General features: G+C 50.5%; 1 protein-coding gene across 1 annotated transcript in view; it reads left to right on the forward strand.

Annotated features, from left to right (window-relative positions):
* The window catches only part of NOVA2 (NOVA alternative splicing regulator 2), a 28087-nt gene extending 9781 nt beyond the window's left edge, over window positions 1-18306 (forward strand). Inside the window, exons 3-4 of the mRNA XM_038528524.1 lie at window positions 4490-4656; window positions 13615-18306. Of these exons, the coding sequence (XP_038384452.1) occupies window positions 4490-4656; window positions 13615-14697 (1250 nt within the window). The 3' untranslated portion in view covers window positions 14698-18306. The remainder of the gene's footprint in view (window positions 1-4489; window positions 4657-13614) is intronic.
* Window positions 18307-25649: the final 7343 nt, after the last annotated feature.

The following is a 25649-nucleotide window of genomic DNA, read 5'->3' on the forward strand; positions in this document are numbered from 1 at the left end:
CCCGCCCCCTGCTTCTTGTCTTCCCACGCCTCGCCCCATATTTTCCTTACTCCTCACCTCTCATAATCCCATGCTTTTCTTTCTCTGGTCAGTCAACCAATATTGAGTAACACCCCCTCAACCATCTGCTGGATCACCCCTTATTTCTTCCTGCCTTGACTCACCCATCCCTCCCTTCATGCTTCCTTCCCAGTCTCAGGCCCCACGAGCCTTTTCTTTCCTTTCTCCAAACCCAGCCCCTTCTTCTGCCTCCCCTCCAGCTCTCACTTTCTCTCCCCACAACCATAACATCTCCAAGGCCCCTCCATTCCCTCTATTGCCCCTTGCATATCTGTCACCCCTCCACTACTCCCTCCCAAGACCAATGCCTGAGCTTCAACATCTAGAGATGTCCTCCAGGGAGGGCCCCCAGAATTGCATCTTTGGTCCAGAGCTGATTCTAGTTCATCCTTAATCCCCTAGGATTTTTTAGGTCAAATACCAGAGCTAGAGTCCAGGGTCAGAACACATTCATATTCTCTCTCTCTCTCTCTCTCTCCCTCCTCCCTTCACCCGCCCTGCCTCCCATCTCACTAAGCAGCTTTGGCAAGAGGTTTAGAGAACTGTCCAGGGAACCAGGCACCCCACCCTACCCCCCTTTTCTCTTCCACCCTGGCCCAGTTTCACCCACATGCCCCCTTCAGCCACAGATATGGATAAGACCTCTGCTTGGGGGCATTTATCTGAAGATACTTGGTTCCTTATCCCTGGATCACATTCTGTGACATGAGACACATCATCTCCTCCCAACTCAGTGACACACCCCAAAGGCCAGGCAGCTGAGAACCCCAGAGAATGGGACAGTCATTGGCTTTCTTGGGCCAAATACTATTCAAACAAGCAACGTGATCCAGCATCTCTCCCCAACACCAGGACATGCATCCACCTCCACCCCCAACTGCTGACATGGAATTTCCAGATCATATGGCTTGTGCCGGCTCCTGACTCAAAGATGCAGGACACAGCCCCCTGTGTCCTAGTCCTGCCCCCTAGGACTTCCTAGGACCCACAGGAACATAAGAAATGAAGAAATGTTTCAAGAAATGCTTGAAACAAAGAGTGTATTTCCATCTGCTCCTGGCTAACACCCTTTCATTCATTTATTCAAGCTACATTCTCTGAGCACCTCTTCTATGGACAGAGATGAGGACATAGCAGTGACTGAACTATCCCCCCCTTTTCCTTCCCAGATCTCACAGCCCAGTAGGGAAGACAGACTGAACACCAGCAATAACCTAGTGTGGTCAGGGCTAGGACGGGAAGCCCAGAGGATGGTGGCAGCCCAGATGGGGCACCTGACCCAGCCTAGAAAGGTCAGGGAGGGCTTCCTGGAGGAGGGGCCCAGAACAATAAGTAAGAGTGAACTAGATAAAAGCAGGGAAGCGTACTCTAGGAAGATGAAGTAGCGTGTTCAAAGGCTGGTGGGGTAGTTTGTTCATTGTGACTGAAACATACAGAACAGATGAGAAATGACAATGGCGAAACACACAGACAGATGGACACACACGCACCCACACACACTGCATTTGTGTCTACTACATGAAACAAAAACCTACCTGACCCTTAACCCCAAAGGAGGGGCAAAGCACAAAGGGTTTCCCCTCCTTGGTACAGGAAACTCCAAGCCCCAGACTCTATCCTTCCAGATCATACATGGAGAAACTGAGACCCAGAAAGAAGCAGGTATCTGCCCAAAGTCACACAGACTTCCGTACATCCACCCAGACACCTTAGTGATTCTAAAACGCCTTCTGATTTTGAGCATTTGCCTGAAGCTGTCCCCAGAAGAAAAACACAGGTACACATACTTTTTTTTTCAATGTATTGATTTATAACGATATTGCCGTAAAGTACAAAATCTTAAGTGATTACTTAATAAATCCATGTATATTCTTTTTTACTATCAAAAATACAGTAGCAAAAAATGGAGTTGTCTTATGCCTTCCTCCCAACATACACACAAACACACACACACTCCAGCCACCCCAAATTTAGCCCAGGGTGAGCTCTGTGTTTAAAAGTCCAAACTCTGAAGCCAGACACCTGCGTTCGAAACCCTGAACTTTCACTATTGGCTGAGTGAACTTGGGCAAATCCCAAACCTTCTCTGTGCCTCAGTGTCTTTAGCAGTAAATCAAGAATAGTAATATTGCCTACCTCATACATTAAGTGCACAAATATATACAAAGTGCTTAGAATATTGCCTAACACTTGGTATTTTGTAAGCACCAGCTATCATTATTGGACATTCTTTTGAGGGTTAACTGAGCCCCTGAAAGCCCTTGGGGAGCCCACTTAGGAACTACAAAGGGTGGGAAGTCACAGACTCCCTGAGCTGGAAGGGAGCCTCGCAGAAATGGGAGTGCAGAGCCACTTCAGCCAGGCTCTCCCTAGGGCCTCCCTGCCCCCCCCACCCCGAGTTCCCACCCTGACCCACACCCTTTCCTATTTACACCCAGACGGAGGCAGCCTGCACGCTGACTCACCCTTGGCTCAGACCAGTCCATTGTTCTGGGGTTGGGGGGAATAAGTGAGGAACAGCAGCCCAGAGGAGATGGGGAATGTCAACTTACACCAGTGACCCAAGACAGTGACACCCAGGCACATGGTGAGACTGGCATGCCAGGCTGAGAGATGGCAAGTGAGAGGTTAGACTTGTAGCAACATCATGCTGTACTAGAACACCCACAGGAGACTGGACCTTCACCCCCAAATGTCCCAGACACTCAGGCACATGGAGCCTGGCACACACTCAAGAGCCAGGGAGCTAAGTGGTCCTGTAGGCAGAGTCCCACCCAGAGAGAGACAGACACTCACTCCACACACCAAACATGCCCAGCTCACCCAGGAATGCACACTGTCACACCTGCTGGTCACAATAGAGCCGTCTTTGTACAGCTAAAATGCACACACCCAGACACACACACACAGGCACACACATACATACACACACCAGTCATCCGGTCTTACATGCTGACACTTGAGTCTGCCTGTTGATCTCTCTGTCTTTCTCACATTGACACATACCAGTCATACAGTCTTGTCCATCTGTCTCCTATACACAGGTTCATGCACATATACACATGTACCACACACCAGTCATTCCAAAGAGTCTTTTGAACACCTAAAGGTGTCTGGTTGTCTGGTTGTCTCTTTCCTGCCAACACTCACACTGACATCCAGTCTCAAAGTGATATACATTCATCATACAGCCTCAGTGCTGCTTCATGAGATTCTTTGTTTCTTTCTCTTAAACTCTCCTGTACAAGCAGCTCAGTCTGGCAAATAGTATCCATAACCTTGGACATCACAGTGACACCCAAAGTCTTTCCCATACGCAAGAGTGCGCTGGATTCACTATGTCACACTGTTGATATCTCAAGCTCTCCCACTCTTTCTCTTATACACATACACAAATAAGAATAATTTAGCTAGTCCTGCCCAGGTATACACATGCATGTACGCACATGCATGCGCGCGCGCACACACACACACACACACCACTCACCCAAACAGTCTCACAGATACATTCGTACTGGTCAGAGTGTTGCCCAGAGTCCCTGTCCCACACACATATATCCCAACACCATCCAGAGTTGGCTTCTCTTCTGCCTCCCTACCTCAAGTATACACACACACACACAAACACACACACACAGTAAGGATGCCTAGGTTAGAACCGCAGCCAAAATCTAGACAATCTCCAGCAAAGGCATCCACCCCACCCTCCTTTCCCCATCCCTGAGTCCCTACCCTTCCTACCCACAGTAGAGTTGCCTCTGCTCTCTCCTGTCCACACCCTTGCCCTCCCCTCCCCTTCCCCCCTCCATCTGGTGGGTCCAGGCGGGCACTCTGGCCTCTCTTCTGTCTCCCCCATCCCCCAGCCCTTCCCCATCCTCTCCAAAAGCCCAGAGGCCTTCGCTGCAGGCTTTCAGGGGTTGCCACGGCAACGAGGCTTCGTCCCTCGTCCCCCTGGGGGTGGGCTGAGGACCCGGCCAGCCAGACCGATAAGGGGGTTCCAGTTACTGTGGCAACGGTTGCAGGCCTGAGCTCTCGGCTTCTAGGGTTGGGGGGAGTGAGTGAATGGTTGCCAGAGCAACCGGGAGCCGGCATGGACTGGGAAGAGGCAGCTGAGCCCTGTCTCCCCTGCCCAGAGCTGCTGTGGGCATCGCAAAGCACTTAAGCATCATTCTTCCATCCCCTGGGGTTGTTTTGAGGGAGGGACATGAAGTGCAGATTATAAAACAGGCATTCCACTCACTTTCCCAGCTACCCATCATGGCCTGGAAGCCCATGCCAGTTTCCCTGGGCTTACCATGTGACCTGGGCCAGTCAGGTCCACTTTCTGGTCTGGAACTAGGTTTTCTCTTTTCATTAAATGGGGTCTGTCTCCCAGGAATCTTCCCATTCCTGTTTGATGAGGGTGCCCTCTCTCTCCCTTGCTCAACAGGAACCACAGAACGAGTATGCCTGGTACAGGGCACAGCAGAGGCCTTGAATGCTGTGCACAGCTTTATTGCTGAGAAGGTCCGAGAAATCCCACAAGCAATGACCAAGCCTGAGGTGGTCAACATCCTTCAACCCCAAACCACGATGAACCCTGACAGAGCCAAGCAGGTCAGCAGGGGCAAAGACTGGGTTTCTGTAAAACCGGTGAGGTTCAGGAGAAGACACTTCTCCCATATCACTAGATTACTGTGGGAGTTGAATAAGATAACGCTGATAGGACGTTTGTCAATCAAATACATGGTAGTAGTCAGCCGAATTATTAGGGAGTCACCCTAGGGACCCAAACCTCTTGGAGTGGGCTTGATTCAGAGAGAGAGTGAAAGTCTGGGAGATTTTGTCCCGGACCTGACCTCCCCCACCCCCAGTTCCTCCTTCCTGGGGTTCTCTAGACCCTCTCCTTCCTTCCACCTCATCCCATTGTCTCCCAGAACAACCTGCCTCCCACTTCCTGTTCTCACCGGAAGTGACTTCAGTGACAGCCCATCCAATTCCAGAAGAGTTGAGAAATGGCCTCAGACTCCCTCTCTCCATTAATTATTATAGGGAGTAGCCGCTATTTTGGAGAAATGATGTTTTGCTAGCGAGAGAGGGGGCTGGTCCCTCTCCTACACAGCCCTCTCTAGGAGGGATGGAAGGAGGAGGGGAAGGCAGCGCCTCTTGGTTGCCTCAGTTACAGGGAAGCGGTGGCGTAGGGGCGTGGCAGGGAGCGGACCAATCAGAACCCCGGCCTCTCTGGTTGCCATGACCACGGTGCTCACCGGGCAGGTGGGCTTGCTGCAAAGCCCCTGGCAGCGTGGCCCGGAATGGGTAGGAGGTGGAGGGCAGAGGAACTGCGCACACTCCCTGTTTTCTCTCCCCTACCCCACTCCCATGTACTTGCACACACGATAAGAGGGACCAGAGCCCCTGGCAGGAGGACAGGCCACCAGTGAGGCTTCCTTAACGTCTGTCTGGGAGCAAAGACTAGAGAGAGAGAGAGACCCTTGGTAAAAGGAATCTGGAATTCTTGGGGATTCTTACTACCCTGAGATGGGAGAAACCACGGGCCAGAGTTCCTCCAGGTTCCTGGGGAAAGGTGGGCGGAAAGCCCTGGAAGAATGCTGCCAAGCGGATCCATCATTCCCAAAAAGACTTCGGGCTTGGAGCTTGGAGCGCGGCTGCTGTCCTTGGTGCTGAAGCGGCTGTGCCAGGTCTCTCCCGAATCCCTTCCCACCAGCAGGCCACAGTTTACACACTTCACAGGGTGGCCAGGATATTGCCTCTTCCCTCCGCCTTGGTCGCGGCTACAAAGGGCTCAGAGTTCATGAAGAGTTTGCACATGTTGCAGGGAAAATGGGGTCAGCACCATCTGCGCCTCATACTTCCACCCCACCCCCTAATCCACAGGAACTCTGAGATAGTGGAATTGAAACATTTTAGAACCAGGATTTTATCTCTCCTTATTTATTACCTAGGGGGCTCTAAAGAATGAAAGAGATAATGGCTGAAGGCTCAGGCTCTGGAGTCAGATGTTGAGTTGAATTTTATTCTGATAACTTCTTACCTGTGCGACCTTGGACAAGTGACTTGATTTCTCCATGCCTCATTATTCTCATCTACAGAATGAGATTCATTATGGTACCTAGCGAAGGGCAGTGATCAACGTTCACTGATGTTTGAAAAGCACTTAGCATGTATGCCTAGTACATAGAAAGTTCTCAAAAAAAATGTTAGCGGCTGATATTATTCTGGGATTTTTAAGTCAGGGGACAGGTGTCTTCTTCTACATTGGACTTGCTGTGTTACTCTGGGTTCCTTTCTCTCCTGTAAGCCTCAGTTTCCTTTCTTTACAGTGTGGAAGCTGGGCCAAATCAGGGATTATAAGTTGAAATGCCTCCGAGATTCAGCAAGGGAACATAAAGAATTGAGGACTCTGGCCTCATCAGAGAGATATAATGCCATCCCTAAAGGGGGCAGCTGCTACTCAACTCGACTCAATTCTTGCCCTTTGGGAATGTGGACAAAGTGTTGCCACATCTTACAAATTTTTCAGAAGAAGCCAGAAATATTTGAAATCAGCTGATTTTTTTTAAAGGTTGGCTCAGTCTTAAAAACACTATGTGGCTGTGGGCTGCCTATGGGCTGACTGTGGGCTGCCTGTGGCCTGAGGACCACCAGTTTGCCACTTCTGGGCTAAACCAGTGGTTCTCAGCCCTGAATGGTATCTGAATCATCTAGGTAGCTTAGAATGCAGATTCCTGAATCCCAGCCCAGAGCCACTGAATCAGAATTTCTGGGGTGAAATCTTGGGAATCTGAACACAGATTCTGGACTGCGATCAGATCCTGGCTTTATTACTTAATATCTGTATGACCTTGAGCAAGTTACTCAACCTCTCTTGCCTTTGTTTTCCAAGCCATAAAATGTGATAATAATAGCGCCTGGCTATTCTTGTAGGGTTCTTGTAGAGATTAAGTAAGTGACTATTTGAAAGCATTTACAAAAGTGTCTGGCAAATGGAAGCACTGTTAGCTGTATAATTATTATTATACTAGCACTATTTGAATGTCTCTTCAGACTTCCTTATCATGGGGACAGATGTTCTCTGAGGCCTTTCTGACCCTAAAACTCATACAGTTCTATGGCTCTGTGATTTCAAGATTCTCAATGTACATTATTCTAACACTGTACTGTTCTGATATCCTGGCACTCCAGGATTCAATGAAACTCCACCTGCGATCTCTCTAAGATACTGTGGTTCTACCACCTGGGCCTGTCACGAAGACAGTTAACCATTTTCTGAGGGCTTCCCCTGTGCCAGGCACATTGAGTATTCCCAATAGCTGTATGGAGTAGCTGTGGTTACATCGTGTTGGAGGAGAGGAAACGAGGCACAGAAAGGTGAAGGCATTTGCTCTTACCATTCCTTGGTGAATGGTTACTTCATCCTTTTTCCCTCTGAAATGCTGTATCATACTAAATACCTCTGGACTCTTAGGTCTGGTTTTGTGCATTCTGTTCTATCCTCTTGACTTGTCAGACTTTTCTCTGGTGATTTTTTTGAAAATATAAATCGAGATATAATTAATGTACTTTACAGTTCACCATTTTAAAGTATGCCATTTAGGGTGTTTAGTATATTCACAAAGTTGTGCGTTGATCACCTACTGTAATTCCAAAACGTTTTCACCACTCCAAAAAGAAGCCGCATACCCTTTGGCAGTCACTGTCAATTCTCCCAGCTTCCCCTCCCTGTCCCTTCCAACCACTAACCTACTTTTGGTGTTTATGGATTTGCCTATTCTGGATGTTTTATATAAATCAAATGACATGATACATGGCCTTTTGTGTCTGGCTTCTTTCCCTTAGCATATTGTTTTCAAGATTAATTATTGTAACAGATGTCAAAACGTCATTCCTTTTTATGGCCAAATAATATTCCACTGTATGGATATATCACATTTTGTCTCTCAGCTGATAGTCATTTGGATTGTTTCTACTTTTTAGCTATTATGAAGAATGCTGCTATAAACATGTGTGTGTATGGTTTTGAGTTCTTTGGAGTATATACCTATGGATGGAATTGGGTCAGATAATACGTCTAACTTCTTGGAAGAACTATCAGACTATTTTGCAAAGCGACCATACCACAGATGTGAGATTTAAATCCAGGTGTTCCCACAAGGGTAACAATGACAACAACCATTTCTTAAGTATCTACTATCTACTATGAGCACATATTACCTGCACACTCACATGGCACCCTATGCTTAGCACATAGTAGGTACTCAGCAAATGTTGCTTGTTTGAATAAATGGATGATGATATGCCCATAAGGGCTAAGCAGAAATATAACTAAGGGTCAGTAGCCCTTGAATCAAGCTCATCATTTCGTGAATGATCTCAGTTAGGCTTCATAATAATTCTGTGGAGGACAAATAAATGTCCCCATTTTATAGATGATAAAAGACAGACGCTCAAAAAGGTTAGGTCCCTTGTCCAGCATTAGTGGTGGAGCCAGGATTTCAAACCTGAACAAGTGCTTCCAGAGTCCAAGGCGGTTTTTCGGGGATATATGTGCACAAACTGCACATGTGTGCACAAAATATGTGCAAACCATTGGTCTGGCTACTACACAGTAGTTCATAGACCTTTTGAAAAGGTAGCCAATATTTAAAAACTAGGGTGCTTCCCATTTTACAAGTCAGAAAGTCCAATTAATCTACAAAACTCAGATTAGGCTGTTTGTGTACCCAAATGCACAGCACCCTACCTCCCTGCCTACACATACATATACACACCACCACCAACAAAACCAGGTGAGAAACACCTGGTCATCTCCATCCAGTCTCATTCCTGCTTGGTCCTGTAGGCATATCCCACTCTTCCTTCTTTCATCCATCCATTCATTCACATACTCTTTGCTGAATGCATACCAGGCATTCCCCTAGGCACCAAGAACCTAGTTGTAAACAATACAGACAAAAATCTCTGTCCTGTGGATCTTACATTCTTTCCTGGGGAGACCGAAAACAAGCAAGTGAATAAGTAAATGTCAGAGAGTGAAAAGTGCTATGAAGAAAAATAAAGCAGGAAAAGACAGAAAAAGAGTCCTGAGACATTTTTTTCTCCTAACTTTTTATTTTGAAAATGTTTAAGAATAATACAATGAACTCCTTATACACCACACTTAGATTCACCAATCATTAACATTTGCTGTATCTTTACACACATGCGCTGGTTGGCTTTATTCGTTTGTTTGTTTGTTGGGTTGTCTGTTTCTTTGTTTTTGCTGATCCATTTGAAAATAAGTATAAATCTCATGACTTTTCACCCTAAGTTCTGCAGCATGCATCTCCCAAGACTAAGGACGTGTCCTATGTTGTTATGCTACTGTTATCACACCTACAAAAATTAACACCAGTTCCATGCTATTAGTTAATAAAAAGTTCATATTCACATTGTCCCAAAGTATCTCTTATATCTAGAAAGTATTTCTTTATCCAAGATTCAGTCAATATTCATGCATTGCATTGGGTTGTTATACCTCATTAGTCTCTTTTAATCTAGAATAGTCTACTATGTATATTTTTTAAGATTTTATTTTCTCTTTTTAAGATTTTATTTCTTTATTCATGAGAGAGACACTGAGAGAGAGGCAGAGACATAGGCAGAGGGAGAGGCAGGCTCCCCACCAGGAGCCTGATATGGGATTCGATCCCAGGACTCCGGGATCACTAGCTGAGCCAAAGGCAGGTGCTCGACCACTGAGCCACCCAGGCACCCCAAGATTTTATTTTCTTAAAGTAATCTCTACACCCAATATGGGGCTTGTACTTACAACCCTGAGATCAAATCACACACCCTGCTGATTGAGCCAGCCAGGCACCCCATCTACTATATATATAAGTTTTTAAAAAGATTTTATTTATTTATTCCTTAGAGACACACACACACACACACAGAAGCAGAGACACAGGCAGAGGGAGAAGCAGGCTCCATGCAGGGAGCCTGATGCGAGACTGGATCCTGGGACTCCAGGATCACGCCCTGGGCCGAAGGCAGGCACTAAACGGCTGAGCCACCCAGGGATCCCAACTATATATTTTGAAGGTAGAGGCAACAGAATTTCTGATTGGATGTTTAGTGGAAGGGAAAGAGAGGACTCCTAAGTCTTGAGCCTGAGAAGTGAAAAGATGCATATTCCACGTACTGAAATGAGGAAGACCGTGGTAGAAACACATTTGAGCAGATGAGTTCCACTTTGGATTTTAAGTTTGAAGTGTCCATTCTACATCATTTTAGAGATGTGAGGTTAGAGCTTGGATGCAAGTGTGGAGGTGTCTGTGCTGGGGATATAAAATAAGCAAATACACAAGCTTTGATCATTGAGGTGGTAAGGCCTCTGAGGAGGTGCATTTGTGCAAAGACCTGAATGATGAGAGAGGTGAGCCTCCTTTTCTGGGACGGAGGATTCTAAACAAGGGAATAGCAGGTGCAAAGGCCCTGAGTCTGGATCAAGCTTGCAACTTGGAGGAACAGCAGGGAGTCTACTATGCCTGCCACAGAGTCAGCAAGAAGGAGGGGGAGAGGAAAGAACTGAAGTCAGATCAAGAAAAAACAGAGCAAGCAGATCAGTGGTTCTCAGCCTTGTCAAACTTGATGTCCTCTTTCCCCTACAAATCTTTTCCCTGTCTGCTCAACTCTGAAATTATACACACACATGCATACTTATTTCAGTTCATAGAAAATGCATTTAATGTAGATATCTAACCTATCTAAATCTATAAGATTTTTAACAGTTTTATTGAGATATTAATTCACATACATACAATTCACCCATTGAAAGCATGCAGTTCAAAGTTTCTATAATATTCAGAATTGTGCATCCATCCCCACAATCAATTTTAGAACGTTTCATTTCCTCAGAAAGAAATCTTGATCCCCTTAGCTATCACTCCTCAATCCCCACAGCTCAGCACCACCCCCAGCCCTAAGCCACCACTAATCTAATTTCTGTCTCTATAGATTTCCCTGTTCTGAACATCCATATAAATGGAATCATACAATATGTGGTCTTTTGTGTCTGGCTTCATTCACACAGCGTGTTTTCTAGGTTCATCTATGTTGTAGCCTGGATCAGTACTTTGTTCATTTAAATTGATTGCCAAGGAATATTCCGCTTGTACGCATGTACATTTTCTTTATCCCATAAGACTTTTTTACATAAAGGAGAAATGAAAGAAAGGTGATTTGTTATAAGACAAGATGAATTTTAATATGTAAATGTTCAGCCAATTGTACAGTAGAAGTAGTGAAATAGTCAGCTGCTATTTCATTACACCTAGCATAGCCTGAGTAGGAGAGACAGTGACAAACACAGTGATCCAGGGTGTCATATCAGAGACGTAAATAAGACACGTGGCATTACTACTGTTGTCATGGTTTTTTAAATAATGAACATTAAAATGGATAAAATCTTAAAAATAATAATAATTTATACTATTAAAAATATTTATTTATTCATGAGAGACACAAAGAGAGAGAGAGGCAGAGACACAGGCAGAGGAGAACCAGGCTCCCTGCGGGGAACCCAATGCGGGACTCAATCACAGGACCTGGGGATCATGCCCTGAGCGAAGGCAGACACTCAACCACTGAGCCACCCAGGTGCCCCTTCCTGGGCTCTGAGATTTATAAATAGACTTTTCACCAACATAAATGTTCAGGGAGTCATTTAAAAGTCAAACGGTACCTGGATGGTTTGTTGCTTCATGGTTGTGAAGAACTGACTCCCACCTTGTGGGGTGCAAACATCTAAGGCCCTGCCCAACATCTAAGGCCCTGCCCACCGCATGCCCATATCTGCCACTAGTCATCATCTTGACAACCCAAACTGCTCCCTCAGATTTCCCAAACACCCCTGGGGCCTGGCTCAGAGGCAAAAAGGAGAGGCAGTGGTGAGAGCCTCAGGGGGTGGAACCCACAGGTCTGAGAGGACATAGAAGGAGGAATTTATGTGTATAAGTGCTCTTAGATATGTGAAAGAAGACTTTTGGTTTTGAAATCTAACCACCCCCCATCCCCCGCACCCAGAATTAAGATTGATGGGATTTGCAGCAGCAAAGGATGGGCCTTTCTGTCCCGCGCAAGAAGGGGACCACTGTATTTAAGTGCCCAATTGTCTCCCTGCTGCCCTAGATATAAGGTTTCTTTATCTTCATTTTACAGATAGGACAACTGTATTTAGATTGCTAGGGCAGCCATAACAAAGTAACGCAGACGGGGTGGCTTAAGTAACAGAAATTCATTTTCTCACAGTTCCTGAGGCTAGAAGTCTGAGATCTGGGACAGTGTTGGTTTCTTCCGAGACTTCTCTCCTGGGCTTGGAGATGGTCGTCCTCTCTGTTCTCACACCGTCTTTCCTCTGTGTGTGCCTATGTCCTAATCTTTTCTTCTTATGAGAACACCAGTCATATTGGATCGGGGCCCACCCCAATAACCTCACTTAACTTTAATTGCCTCTCTAAAGACCCTCTCTCCAAATACAGACATATCCAGAGGTACTGAGGGGTTAGGACTTCAGCCTCTGGGAACACCTAGTTGGCTCAGCGGTTGAGCATCTGCCTTTGGCTCAGAGCATGATCCCAGAGTCCTGGGATTAAGAGTTCACATGGGGCTCCCCACAGTGGGGGAGGGGCCTGCTTCTCCCTCTGCCTGTGTCTCTGCCTCTCTCTCTCTCTCTCATGAATAAATAAATAAAATCTTAAAAAAAAAAAAAAAAAAGGACTTCGACATCGGAATGGGGAGGGCAACAATTTGGCCCATAACAAAAAGAGGTTAAAGTGAGGTGACCTTGCCATAGGGTAGGTAACAGGATGGAACAGGAATCCAGGAGTCTGGATTTCAGCCCCTCCACAACCTGGGTAGTCTTGGGGCGAGTCCCTTCATCTCATGGGCCTCAGGTGGCTTATCTGTAAAGTTAGACTTAATGACTGCTTCTCTGGGGCTGGGAGTCAGAGTGTTTAAAGATCTAGAAGGTGGGGGGATCCCTGGGTGGCTCAGCGGTTTAGCGCCTGCCTTTGACCCATGGCGTGATCCTGGGGTCGCGGGATCGAGTCCTGCGTTGGGCTCCTGGCATGGAGCCTGCTTCTCCCTCTGCCTGTGTCTCTGCCTCTCTGTTTCTCTCTCCAGGTCTATCATGAATAAATAAATAAAATCTTTAAAAAAATAAAAACACAAAGGTCTAGAAAGCGTAAGCACCAGTGCAAGCTGGGAGCACCCACTGTCCTGGAGGGCAGGGGAGGTCCCAGGAGTCCCAGAGGCATGGGACAGGGTGGCTGAGAGTCTACTGAGAGGACTTGGAGTACTAGCTCTTTTTTTTTCTTTTTAACCAACCAAAGTGGATGTATTTCACCATTTTTTAACAAGCAGTAGGACCATACCAGTGCATATCAGGGGGCACAGCAGGCCTGATTTGGGACGCATTTGGGAGGGGGGCGGGTTAGGAAAACAAGCTCTAGCCTACTGTTGCTGTTCTCCACCCTCCATCCTAAAGACCCTCCCTCTCGCTCGCTCCACACGCAGGCCAAGCTGATCGTCCCCAACAGCACCGCGGGCCTGATCATCGGCAAGGGGGGCGCCACAGTGAAAGCCGTGATGGAACAGTCGGGTGCCTGGGTGCAGCTGTCGCAGAAGCCAGAGGGTATCAACCTTCAGGAGCGAGTGGTGACCGTCAGCGGCGAACCGGAGCAGGTGCACAAGGCCGTGAGCGCCATCGTGCAGAAGGTACAGGAAGACCCCCAGAGCAGCAGCTGCCTCAACATCAGCTACGCCAACGTGGCTGGCCCCGTGGCCAACTCCAACCCCACCGGCTCACCGTACGCCAGCCCCGCCGACGTGCTGCCCGCCGCCGCCGCCGCCTCGGCCGCCGCCGCCTCCGGCCTGCTGGGCCCCGCGGGGCTGGCGGGCGTGGGCGCCTTCCCCGCCGCCCTGCCGGCCTTCTCGGGCACCGACCTGCTGGCCATCAGCACGGCGCTTAACACGCTGGCCAGTTACGGCTACAACACCAACTCCCTCGGCCTGGGCCTCAACTCGGCCGCGGCCTCCGGGGTCCTGGCCGCCGTGGCCGCTGGTGCCAACCCCGCCGCCGCCGCCGCCGCCAACCTCCTGGCGTCCTACGCGGGGGAGGCCGGGGCCGGGCCCGCCGGAGGGGCCGCCCCGCCGCCGCCGCCGCCCCCCGGGGCCCTGGGCTCCTTCGCCTTGGCCGCCGCCGCCAACGGCTACCTCGGGGCCGGGGCGGGCGGCGGGGCGGGCGGCGGGGGTGGCCCGCTGGTGGCCGCCGCAGCCGCAGCCGGGGCGGCCGGGGGCTTCCTGACGGCGGAGAAGCTGGCCGCCGAGAGCGCCAAGGAGCTGGTGGAGATTGCGGTGCCTGAGAACCTGGTGGGGGCCATCCTGGGCAAAGGGGGCAAGACGTTGGTGGAGTACCAGGAGCTGACAGGCGCCCGCATCCAGATCTCCAAGAAGGGAGAGTTCCTGCCGGGCACGCGGAACCGGCGGGTCACCATCACGGGCAGCCCTGCGGCCACGCAAGCCGCTCAATACCTCATCAGCCAGCGGGTCACCTACGAGCAGGGAGTGAGGGCCTCAAACCCCCAGAAAGTGGGATGAGGCCTGTGGTGTGTGCTCCCACCCTCCTCCTGCCCCTCCTCCTCCTCTTCCTTCTCCTCCCCTCCCCCGCCCCCCCCAACCCCAACTCCTGACCTCAGCTCGGGTGTCGTCCTGCTCCTCGTGGGATGGGGCTGGGTAGGCCTGACTGCACCCCCCCTTCTGGTAGTCATAGGCAGGATTGAGTGATGGCTGGGGATGGGGCCCAGAAGCTCCCTCCCCAGCTCTGAACTGACTCCTTCTTCCTTCCTCCCTATGCTTGACTGGGGCCTGACCCTCCTCTCCCAGGGCCCGGGTCTGTGTGATATCTGTATATATTGCATTTTGTTGATTTTAATAGAAAACAAAGCGTTATTTTCTCTTTCTTTCCCTCCTTTTTTTTTCTTTTTTCTTTTTTTTTTCCTTTCCTTATTTTTTTTCTTTTTTTCTTTTCCCCGTTTTTTTTGTTTTTTTGTTTTTTTTTGGTAAGGATTCCCCCCCCCCACTTTGTAAGTTTTAATTTCCATATGGGAGGAGGGGAGGGAGCCTCTGGGCCACCTAGAATGAGGGGCCTCCCCTAAACAACACCCCACCTCTTCTGCTTTCAGTTCCAGATCTGGGAGAAGGGATGGGAGTAGAGGTAGCAGAGGAGTCTGAGCTGAAATGGGGTATTTGGAGCAGGGACCCCAGAGTTTCCAGATTTGCTCAGCGACTCTACCCCTTTTGGAGTTGCCTCTCCCAGGTGGGGCTGATCACTGTTTTGTTGTCAGGTCATATGGGGTGAGGGTGTGCAGTGCTGCTGGGAATGAGGCCAGTTCTGGGATTGGTCCAGTCCTGTGGGCAAGACTCTTGTGAGAAGCCAGAACAACTTCCTGTGGCATCTTCTATGGTTTTACCTAGAGTAATGGGAGTGAAGGTCCCTGTTGGGATGTCACAGTGTCAAGTACTTTTCTGGGGTGCCACTGGCACTCCTTACGATGTCACAGGAAATAGTTCCCCAGAGGTCACTTCCTGTGATGATAGGACAGACAGGTACTTCCTATGATGTCTCAATGGGCCTTCCTCGAAGGTTACTTCAACGACATCATGGGAGCATGTACTTCCTGTGGTATCTCCAGGTTATTTCCTGTGACATCATTGGGATGGAGCATGCACTTCCTGAATTGGGCCATGGCCAGTCACTGACTCTCTTCTTCACCCGTACCCCTCTCTGGTGGGTCTTGGCCTGGAGGGTCTGCCTAGGAAGAGAATAAGGGGTGGGACTTGGAATCATATCTGGAGGACTCTAAGGAAAAAGACCCAATATTGTCAGGGTCATCTCTATCCAAATACACCAAGTCTGTGAACTCACCTGGCAGGGAGGGGTGGGAGATGGAGCTAGTGAAAACTGTTAAGACCCCCATTCCCACCCCCGCCTTTCGTGTGCATGCTTGTGTCTGCGTGGCTTTGTTCCATTGAGTCTGGTGAGCCAAATGTGTGGTGGCTCTGTCAGGCCACCATGACCCAGTGTAGAGTTCAGTGAGCCACACAGTAGGGTCCCTTGAGCTGGAATGCTTCGTGTGGTCTGATAGATTAGATTGGCTTGTGGTTTCTAGCAAGTTGGAGTACTTTGATAGTATCCGAGGGATCAGAATGTTTTGGTGCTCTTGCCATGGGCCCTGAGGAGCTAGAATGTTCTAGCAATGGAGTCTGCCAAGCCAGGCAGCCCTGAGAGTTGGTTTGGGAGTGGCTCCCTGAGCACTGTGGCTATGGTCAGCTCTAAGACCTTGTTGGCAGGCTGAGATTTCAGGGCCTGACAACCCTATGGACTTAGAATAGCTGAGACCCACCTCTACCCTCATCCATCTCCCCCTCCCCCTTGGAGACCACCTACACTTCCTCCAACCCAAAGCAGGGCCCCCAGTGCCCTGGTTCCATCATCAGCATCTCTGGGGGAGGGGCACCCCCATGCCCACCCTCTCCCCCGTTTGTCCCCCTCCTAGGTCTTCCAGACCCTTCTCTACTCCATGGCTTTGGGGGAATCAGGCCTCCTCGTCTCTCTCCCACAAAGGGAGAGAAGAAAAGCCAGAGACAATTCCTACCCCTAAAGCCTGGGAGACCCCTGCCCCTCGCTAGAGAGCCACCCCCAAATCAAAATGTGAAAATCCCTAGAAAGCAATAGCCTTCAAGGTACCTTGCACTGAATTTCCCACCCCGGCCCTTCCACCTGATGGGAGGCTGTAGCTTGGGCACTAGGGTGACTTTTTCCATGCCCTCTTCATCTCCAGGGTGGAGGGCAGGCCCCATTTCCCCATCCCCCACCTCCCATCGCTGCTGCCCCCACCCCTAATCTCCAGATTGAACCCAGATGGAGATTCGAGTGCCAAAACAATTCTTGATGTAACTTTGTACATATCTTCTGCAAGGGGTAGGGAGAAGTGGCCCTATGGGCCACTGCTCCCCTCTGCCTCTCAAAAGACCCTATGGTATTTCACAGTATCTCCACCCACAGTGGGTATTGCAGTGTCTAGCTGGGATATCCCCCCTACAGCCCCCCCCCCCAGGCCCCTATGAGGAGGGGAAGGAGCCAGGGAGAGGTAAAACATGGTCTGGGAGTGGGGAGGTGGGATTTGAAAGCGCTCATTTGCATATCATTTGCATCCTCTGCTGCCCTGGTTTGTCAGATGCTTTCTAGAGCCCCTTTTGCAGGAAGCTGGGTTCCAAGCAGTGGGACCCAGTACTTTTCTCACACAGACACGTCTCTGGAGGCTGGGCCTCCCGAAAAGTGTTCCCTTGGGGTATCTGTGTGACAACCCCCTCCCTATTCACATTTCTCGGGGACCCCCTACCCCACCAGCCAGGGCTATCTGAAAGGTAGTTTGCTAGCTCAGTGAGCTAGTTCACTCACCAGGTTGGTGAGTGGAGAGCCACACACCTTTCCCTGTTTTTACCCTAGGAAGCTCATGCTACCATCTTCTCCATCCCTTGAAAGTCTTTTCTGCATTCTGACCTCAATCTTTTGTGCTGCAATGTGTCCAGAGGGGACACAGATGTGGGGTCAGGGATGGGGATCATTGAAAACCCACTGCCTCTCCCCCCCCTTCCCTATTAGCCAATCAGATCTCAGAGACTCTGAGCGGCCTCCTTGCACCCTGCTCTTCAGCACCCAGTAGGTGCTTAATAAGTGTTTGCTGCATTGAATTGTCTCCACATTCCTTCCCATTTGCCCTCGGGCTCCTAACATCTTCCCCCGAGTGTACCCTCCCCCTCTTTCTTGGGCTCCCTCTGGCTTTCTACTTTCTCTCCTTGTGGCTCCCATTGTTACCTGTCCTGTCTCTATCTTTGTCTGTCTTTTCCCTTCTTCTCACCCCTCTCAACTCTTTCCTCCGCCCACCTCCCCCTTGATTAAAAAAAAAAAAAGTGCCAAACTTCCTTGGAACTGAGCCGCTCTGGGGGGAGGGAACCTCAGATAGAGGGGAGGAAATGGGACCATCTCTCTTGGAGGAGGCCCTAAGAGGCATTGAAAAAGTCTGTGGACATTTAGCTAAATTGGGTCCCCCTTCCTCACCCCTCCCACCCTGAGTTTTTCTTAGAATCTTTGTAAGAAAAAAAAAAAAAGACAGAAAAAAAAAACCCTCCCCTTCAGCTAATCCCTAACCTTTTGGATCTCCCAAATTCCACCAGCCGGGGAGAACCCCACTTGCCTCCTTCCGGAAAATCTGTAGAAAATGGAGAGTGGGGAGACTAGCTCAGCCCCTCTTCTGCTGGCCCGAGGGACGGTGCCAGCTGGATTCCAGAGAAGGACCTCAAAGCACTTATGAGAAGAAGGGGTTCAATGTGCCAAATTCACCTCCTTCATCCCCCGTCTCAGGGGGCTCTGAGCCAACCTGCCCCAGCCACCTTCTTCCGCCCTGTCCCAACCATCTCTCCATGGGCAAGGAGGCTTCACTGCAATAATTATTAGGGGATCAGAAGGTGAAGATCGTGCCATCTTTATCTGCCCTAACGTCTGCCCTGGGCTTGTAGGTGGGAATTACTATGCGTACCCCAAGTGGAGTGGTAAGAGTGGGCTTGCAGACGGTTGGGGACCTATACTTGGAAGAATAGGGTACCACTTCTGAGTGGTATTTCTTTTCCCCTTTCTTAATCGCCAAGTCCCTCAAAGTCCCCTCTTTCTTTTTCTCTTGCCTCTTCCTCCATCCCTGCACCCCCCACCCTCCTTATTTTGTTTCTGATTTGGTGGCCTACTGTTTGGAAAGTGAGGGGATTCCCTTGCATTGATTACTGCTATTTCAGGACCTGGATTCGAGGTCGCGATGTGCTGAGCGGTGGGAAAGGTATTTAACTAAGGGTGGCGACGAGGGTGGCAGTTTGGGCGTCCAGGCTGCTGATTGGGTGCCCGCCTCGCCTCTCGAGACAGCCAGGCAGGCCTTCGCGCTGTTTGCGGCGCACCTGCCCCGCCGACTTTGAACCCCCGAGGCCGGCTGTCGCGAAAGCCTGGCCCGGATGTCACGACGGGGAGAACGGGGGTCGCGAGGCCCACGTTGGGGCCCTGAGGGCCGGGGACACACGTTTACGGCTCTCGTGGAGTCGCGGACACCCAGCCCTGGCATCCGATCCCTCGCCACTGCAGTCAGCTGTCTGGACGCCGCGGTGGAGGGGCTCGTCTCCGCGGCGCCGCTGCTGGTGTGTGCAAGGTCCGTCTCCGTACCCTCTGCCAGTCGCGTTGGGGAAGGCTGGGCCGCAGGGAGGGGGATGGGGGACGTCTCGGGGGGTGGGGGGTGGGGGGGCTGCTGGTTTTTAACCCCTTCTCAGCCAGTCCAGGACACTCTTGTCTCCCAGAGATAATTGGGGGGGACCGCCTAATCCCCTCCCCACACCTTTCCTCCTCCCTACCCGCTCCCCCCCACCCCCAAAACCACCAACCTCTCATCTTCTAAGTGACTCCATCACCACCGGCCACCGGGACCTGCGGCCTCATTGCTCCAGCCCGCCCCACTCGACCGTCAGACTCGCTCATCGAACTCTTTGATTAACCCTTTCTGTGTTCATCCCACGGAAAACTGTGTGTCCGGCGAGGGGGAGGGGGGAGGCGAGGGGCAGTAGCTACCTTTCCTCCATCTCCTCCCACCGCCCATGCCTCCCCACCCGCACCCCATCCCATGCCCTACCCCATCCCTCACCCCTAGGGTCCTCCCCGCCCTGGGGCAACTGACCCTTATAAATATCTCTGCTGTTTGGCTTTGTCCCTTTCAAAGGCGGGGCCAGGGGCGTGGCCTGCTGCAAGTGGCCGCTCAGTCTGGCCCCACTCCTTTCTGTGCCCCCCCCCACTCCCCACCCCTTCATTGTAAATAGTCACTTTTGTACTGGGTTTGAGCCAGGGGACGTGGGGAGTCATTTTTTTTTCTTTGTGTTGGCATCTCAGGCCCCTGGAGGCATGGCCCACATCCCGGTTACATTTGGGAGAATCCCAGAGTGTGTCCTCTCACCTGCCCCACCAGTGCTAAGGATTTCAAGAAATCAGTATTACTCCTAGAGGGAAGGTGGTACACAGATCCCCTGGCAGGGAGGTGGGAGAGGTGTGGAAAGGTGTAGTTTGACAGAAATGTCCCCGTTGTCCCCATCTATGAAATGGGTTCGCCCTCCCGGTTCCCTGAGGAGCCTCAGTAAGGTGAAGTTAGAATCTCTCTTCCCCATTCTCTGTTTGGGACAGACAGGGTAGGAGAGTGGGGGTGAGGGTATGACTGTCTTTGCACAACTGACCCCTAAATCCTTATCGGGACCTTAAGCTCGCCTCTTCCCAGGCTTGTTCTCTCCCTTGGAAAATGGGGGGCTTGGAGGACCCGTAAGGTCCCTTGGGTGTCCCTAATCCTTAGATTAGCTGCCCAAGCCCAGAGCTGGCCCGCTGCCTGCTGTCCCACCCTTGCATTACTTTTCTTGGGCCCAGACCATCCGCCTTGTGGCCATGCCTCCAGTGCCTCCATTCAACCCCTTCTAACTGATTCCTTCCATCCTCTGCGACCAGAGACGCCGCCCACCTCCCCCCCACCCTCCCCCACCACCTCCAGAAGCTCCTGGCTGGGGCCCGCTGCCCTCTCCTCTCTCCTCCCCCACATTGCCATGCCTGGGCCACGCCCACCCCCACCCACCCACCCCCAGTGTCCGTCGTGTGACCTAGTGCACCATGTATTAGCTTCCATGGCCCCCACCCCGGCCCCCACCACACCCCTCCCCTCCTCCCTCGGCGACTTCACCTTTTTTTGCCGCGATAAACGCCATCTCAGCATCTGTGTCTAATGTTGTCTTTTTTGCTTGACATCACACACTCCTTCTTAACCCATCCCCTTCCCTCTCCCTCCTCCCCGCACCTCCACCCTCATCCTAAATTCTTTCCCCCTTTCCCTCGGGGCTCTGGGTATCTAGGGGAGGGGGTGGGGGGGCCCTGAGGATGGGTCCAGGAGGGGGAAGGAGGGGAGTGGTGGAGTATTCTCTCTGGACTGGGTGAGCACCCAGGGCAAGTGTGTCCGAGGGGAGCAAGCGTCCAGGTTTAGCTTCAGGGATCTCAGTGTCCAATCAGGAGGGCCAATGCCACTATTGCCACTACATATACTCGGCACCACAGTCCCACAAACACCCTCGACCCCCATGTTCACACACAGCATTGCAAATGCACAACCCCAGGGAGAGTCAGAATAGCCTAGGGTTATGGTTTTGAAGTCAGGTAAGATCCAGATTCAGATCTCAGTGCTGCTATGGAATCCTGGGATTTTGCCCCTCAGAGCCTCCATCTCCCTATGGATAAAATGGAGGTGTTTTAATGCTATTTCTATTGTTGATGCTAGGATTCAATACACCATCCACTTAAAAGAAATCATTGGGCACGTACAATGTGTAAGGCACCTTTCTGGGTGCTGGACATAAAGCTGTTAACAAAACAGACCCCAAAAATCTCTGCCTTCATGGAGCATATGTTCTACTGGAAGCTGGATATTCTTCTTTAGTAGAGCACCTGGCACATGGGACTCAAAACAATTCAGAGGTTGCAAACCATTGGTCAGCAGGCCTATCTGGTGTACACGTAATCTCGTTTGACCTGAACAGCGTTTTGTGTGAATTCGGTGCCAGCATTTAAACCTCAGGAGACTTCTGAAAATGTGGGGTGCAAGACCCTCTTAAGAAATCAGATGTGGTGTCTTTGGGTGGTTGTAACTGGCTGGAGTGGGCCAGGCACTGCCCATCATCCAAGGCAGGCAGCCTCAGCTCCTCCTTGCCCTGTACTACTCTTTCATGTTACATGCCCAGCCCCCGGACACATTTAAGTTTGCAACCCCTGTGGTCAATGTTTAATACTAATATCTTTATATTTTGGAGGTGTCAGAGGCGGCTGGGCAGGTTACCATGTGCCAAGCAGGAGGGAGAATGGTGTTTTGAGATGGAGAGACAGGTGTAGGGTGAGGCCAGACATGCTGGTTCTGGTGTGACCAGGGCACCTCGTTTCCTCTCTCTGGGTCTCAATCTCCACATATGAAAAATGCCCTACAAAGCTCTCCTTACCTTCTGGAATATTCCAGAAGGATTCCACAAGCGAATCACCCCATCAATGCCTGACACAAAAGACATGCTCAGCACGTGATAGTCACTGTAGAGACCCCTCTGACTGAAAAAATAACAATAAAATGACTCTAGGGAAGGACAGAAACCAAGAGAAGGGGATGGGAAGAAGGAAACAGACCAGGGGCAAAGTGAGAAAGAGACAGTGATGGGAATGAAGAGAGTAGCGGACGTGGAGAAGGATTCTCAATTGCTTGGGGTATGTTTTCTCATTCATTCACTCATTCATTCATTCATTCATTCATGTGTTCAACAGAATGAGCACCTACTATGTTCTGAGGCCCAGGGACATGGCAACAGCCACAAGTCACCACTCTCATATTGCCAGCCCAAAAGCCATATCCCCAACTCTTAGCACATAGTAGATGCTCAAAAGTCTACCATTCTTGGCACTACCAGCACCTCTGGTCCTGGCCTGCGGGTCTTCCAAGTATTGCCTGGTGTTCAGAAATATTACCAAGCCAGGCCATTTTCTGGCAAAGTAGAGAAATTTTCCACCAGGAAGCTGGGAACTTAGAAGGGACTTGGGGGAGAGGGTGGAGTGTGGTTTCTATTCTGCTGTGTGACTTTGGGAAACTCTCTGACCTCTCTGACCCAGGAAGTGGAAAGGAAAGGAGATGAGGTCGGGATGCAGGTGAGTAATGGGGGATTCCTAACTTCCTGGAAGCCTCCAAACCTTCTCCTCTGGTGGGGGTGGGAGGATTTTTTTTTTTTGGAGGGGGGCCTCGATGAGAAGAGAGATGAAGAAAGAAGAAGGAGTTGCCTGGAGGAGGGAGATGGCCGTGGAGGGCTGGGATGGGAGGACGGAGGGAAGAGGGGACCTAGGTGGTGGGTATGGTGGGGGTCTCAGGACTGGCTCTGAGAGGCCATGGCCCAGCAGAGCAAAGTCATTTGGAGCGAACAGAGAAGGTACAGGTGGGCTAGGACAGAGGGAAAGACAAGCGCAAAGAGAAGACACAAAAGAGGCAGAAACAAGACCAAGACGGCGACAGGGTTGCCAAGTATAGCAAATAAAACTATAGTATGTCCAGTGAGATTTGAATTTCAGATTTTTTTCCCTCAAAAGAATAATTTTCTTAAGGATAAATACGTCCCATGCTATCTCGGAGTCGCTGCTTGTCTAAAATCCAAATGTAACTGGGCATCCTGTATCTTACCTGGCAACCCTAGAAGGAAGAGACCAAAGAGAGCTGAGGGGCAACAGTGAAGCCAGGACAACTAGTCAGAGGAGCCAGGTCATCTGAGTCCACTAACAGGAATCCTAAATCTGGCCTGCCTAGCTCACTGCCCCTGTCTCGCCCGGGTCCCCCTCTCTTGCAGACCCTCTCTCTCTGCCCACTCCACTCCTCTTACTCCCTCAGTCTTCCTCTACCCTCAGGAACTGGGGCACAAACATCAAAAATGGTTGAGCCACTACTGTCACTCCTCCCCATGTCAAGTAGGCTGGGTTGGGCTGGTCTTTCAGGGCCAAGACCTGAGGGTTGAGTGGCAGGCAGGTGGGGGTGCTTTCAGGAACACTACTGTTTTCCTCAATCAGGGCTATTGAAGCTTGGAACTGGGAATAAGGATGGGGGCGGGGGGGAGATAGTCTACCGGAAAAACACTCCATCAGCAGGCCAGGCCTTGGTGAGTCTGGCAAGTCAGGGACCTGCCCAGTGTCCCCTCCAATCTCCTGCTTCCAACTCTACCTTCTGAAGAAATTTAGTCTCTAAAGGGTCCTCTCTGCCAACATTCCCACTCCAGCATTCTGGGGAGAGCTCTGCGATGCGGTTTCTGCCCCTGCTCTGCCTCAGATTACCTTCAGTATTTCTCTGGGTGTCTCTCTCACTGTGTCTTCCTCCTTCCATGGCTCTTTTTCTCCCCTTCCCCTTAAAAAAAAAAAAAAAATTCAGCCCACTGTATCCCTGCAGGGCCCTGTCTCTCTCCTTGTCCTTGGGGGGGGGGGGGGGGCAGCAGGGGGTGTCTCTGACTCACTCTCTGTCTCTGCCCGCCTCTGCATCTCTTTCTCCCTGTCTGTGTACCCAGCACTGTTCAGTGGCAACGAACAGAATCCACTCTGGCCAGTGTAAACAGGGACTTACTGAGGGAAACAGAACCTGTCTAAAGAAACACTGTCTAAAGTGCCTTCAAGGCACTCCCAAATCCACCCTCCAGAAATATCCGCCGGGAGCTACCGCTCCTCCTGCGCGATCTTCAGGAAAGGCTGGTTCCACGTCGCACCAGCTCTGAGGAAGACGGAGGCAGGGCGGCGGCCTCGCAGCTGCCTCCCTCCCCGCTAACTTTAGTTAGAAATTCAAGCTTCCCGCGAAGGCATCTGATTGGTGGAGCCTAAACTTCCTTCCGGGACTCTGCCACAAGGCATTCTGGGAAGTGTAGTTTTGGGCTTGCCAGTCTCTGCAGTCGCTGGAAAGCTGTAGGAGAGTGGAACAGACGCGAAGCAGAATAGATGTTGGGGGTATCTTTTTTTCCCCATTATTGCACACACCTTTTCTCTGTCCATCTCTGTTTCTGTGTGTGTTTCTCACCTTCGGTCTGTCTCTCTTTTTTGCCTCTTTTTCACTGGCCAGTTGTATTTCAGTCCCTCTGTCTCTATGGCCTTCTCTGCCCTCTTTCTTCGCAACTGTCTGTGCGGAGCCCCACAGTGTTCTTCCCTCATCCTCACCCCATCCCCCCAGTTCCAGCGTTGAGAGGAGTCTCACTCTTGGCCCTCACCCTATTCTCAGCTGAACTGGAGCCTCAGAGCTGTAAGGGAATATATGGGTGCCCCCAGTTCCACAGACAAACAAGGAAGAGAGCCCAGGCTTTCGCGTTTCTCAGCTGCTCTCGTGGCAGATGGACCTGAACCACAAGTTTAGTGAGTTCCTGGCCAGGGCTGAAGTGGCCACAGGGTCTTGGGGACAGAGTCAGCTCCTCTGTGGACCAGGTGTAACTGAACAATCAGCGGCTCCCCTGGAAGCTGTGGCCACTGCCACTCCACCCCCTCTTCACTATTCTTCCTCTTACCCAATCGTCTTAGAACTACAGGGAAATGGAGCTGCCTCCTTCTCAGGAAGCCCGTGGTCATTCAAAAAATATTCATTAAGCATCTACTATGTGCCAGGCACTGTTCTAGACATTGAGTAACAAAAGACATTGAGTAACAAGAGCTCCCTATCCCGAGGAGCTTATACCCTATGGCAGGATGAAGAAAAATGAGGTAGAGAAGGGAAAAAGGATTCCAGAAGAGAGGCACTGCAATTTTCAATAAGTTGAATGGAAAGATTTTACTGGAAATGTGACATGTGAGTAAAGACCTGAAGGAGAGGTGGGAGTGGGTGTGTGGATATCTGGGGAAAGAGCATTCCAGGTGGAGAAAACAGCAAGTGCAAAGGGCCTGGAATATGTGT

This window comes from Canis lupus, chromosome 1 (genome assembly GCF_011100685.1).
Source record: "Canis lupus familiaris isolate Mischka breed German Shepherd chromosome 1, alternate assembly UU_Cfam_GSD_1.0, whole genome shotgun sequence".
In the NCBI taxonomy this organism is placed as follows: domain Eukaryota; kingdom Metazoa; phylum Chordata; class Mammalia; order Carnivora; family Canidae; genus Canis; species Canis lupus.